The 1,401-nt window shown below is 41.8% G+C and overlaps 1 protein-coding gene across 1 annotated transcript in view; it reads left to right on the forward strand.

Moving 5' to 3' along the window:
* MGST2 (microsomal glutathione S-transferase 2) overlaps positions 1-1,401 on the forward strand; it is a 13,233-nt gene that overhangs the window by 10,235 nt on the left and 1,597 nt on the right. The window contains exon 4 of the mRNA XM_045293548.1: positions 1,020-1,101. Within this exon, the coding sequence (XP_045149483.1) occupies positions 1,020-1,101 (82 nt within the window). The remainder of the gene's footprint in view (positions 1-1,019; positions 1,102-1,401) is intronic.

Raw genomic sequence — 1,401 nt, forward strand, 5'->3', positions numbered from 1 at the left:
TTAAAAAAAAAAAAAGAATGTGGTCACATGATTAGAGAAATCCTGTTCTTTAACAATTTGCTAAGCTCACTGCCATTGACTCATCATGACCCCATAGGATAGGGCACAATGCCACTGTGGGTTTCCAAGACTGTAACTAGTAATGAGAAGAAAACCCATCTTTCTCTCTCTCAAGTGCTGACCTTTCGGAGTGCTGCCTGATGCATGGCCACTATGCCACCAGGGCTCCTCGTGTCAAATGCAGATGACACAGTTTTGCTGAAAGTGAAGACAATTTGAAGTAATTCATTGGTGAAGATCAAGGGCTCTAGCCTTCAGTATGAATTATTCCTCAATACACAGAAGACAAACATTCTCACAAATGGACCAATAAGCAATATCCTGCGTAAAATATTGAAATATCTATGAATTCATACTACTTGGATTCAAAATCAAGGTCCATGGAAGCAACCGTTAGGAATGCAAACAACATATTACATTGAGACACTATGCCATGAAAGACCTCTTCCAAATGTTGAAAAGCAAGGACGTCCGCTTGAGGTCTAAGGTGCGCTTGCCTCTAACCATGGTAACTTCAACTGCTCCAACTGCGTGCAGCACTGGACAATGGAAAAGGAACATCGAAGAGGAGTGAATGCCTTTGAATTAGGATGTTGGTGGGGAATATTTGGGTGTTGGATATTTCATTGGCTACTGAAAGAATAAACACATCGGTGCTGGAAGAAGTACAACCACCAAGCTCTTTAGAAGGGATGATGGGAGACTTCCGTTCATGTGCTTTGGACATGCTATCAAGAGGGACCAGTCCTTCGAGGAGATGATTATGCTCGGTAAAAGACAAAGAGAAAGGAGTGGCAATTGTTTTCTTTCACTACTTAGTAGTAAGTACAAACTCTATCTTTTGGTCTTGGTCATGTTTAAGTTGTTGGTCATGTTTTATGCATATTTTCTCAGTTTTAATGCCATCCTTTGAGAGACAGCCATCCCATTCTGGATATTTTTTTTTTTGTCTTTTGCAGTTTTTGCCATGTTTCTAGGTGTGGCATACATGTATGCCCGTCATCAGTACTTTTCTGGATATTCAGAAGCTGTTAAAAAAAGGTAAGAAGAACCCAATAGTTGTGCCTCTAGGCAAAGAGTAGCAGAATGGAATGTGGCCTCGTTTTCCATTTGCAGAAGGCTACATGTAAGTGAGAGACATGTATATGCCTCACCTGTGGTCCTAGATAGGTGTCCTGGTTGCATAATGGTTATGTGTTGGGCTGCAATCCTCAAGGTCAGCAGTTTGAAACCACCAGCCACTCCTCAGGAGAAAGACAGGGCTTTTTACTCCGGTAAGAGGCTTCAGTCTTGGAAATTCACAGAGGCAGTTCTAACTTGTCCTGGAGGGTCATTATACGA

Source organism: Echinops telfairi, unplaced genomic scaffold, assembly GCF_000313985.2.
Source record: "Echinops telfairi isolate 266 unplaced genomic scaffold, ASM31398v2 ScPeMD7_2186;HRSCAF=2738, whole genome shotgun sequence".
NCBI classification, from domain to species: domain Eukaryota; kingdom Metazoa; phylum Chordata; class Mammalia; order Afrosoricida; family Tenrecidae; genus Echinops; species Echinops telfairi.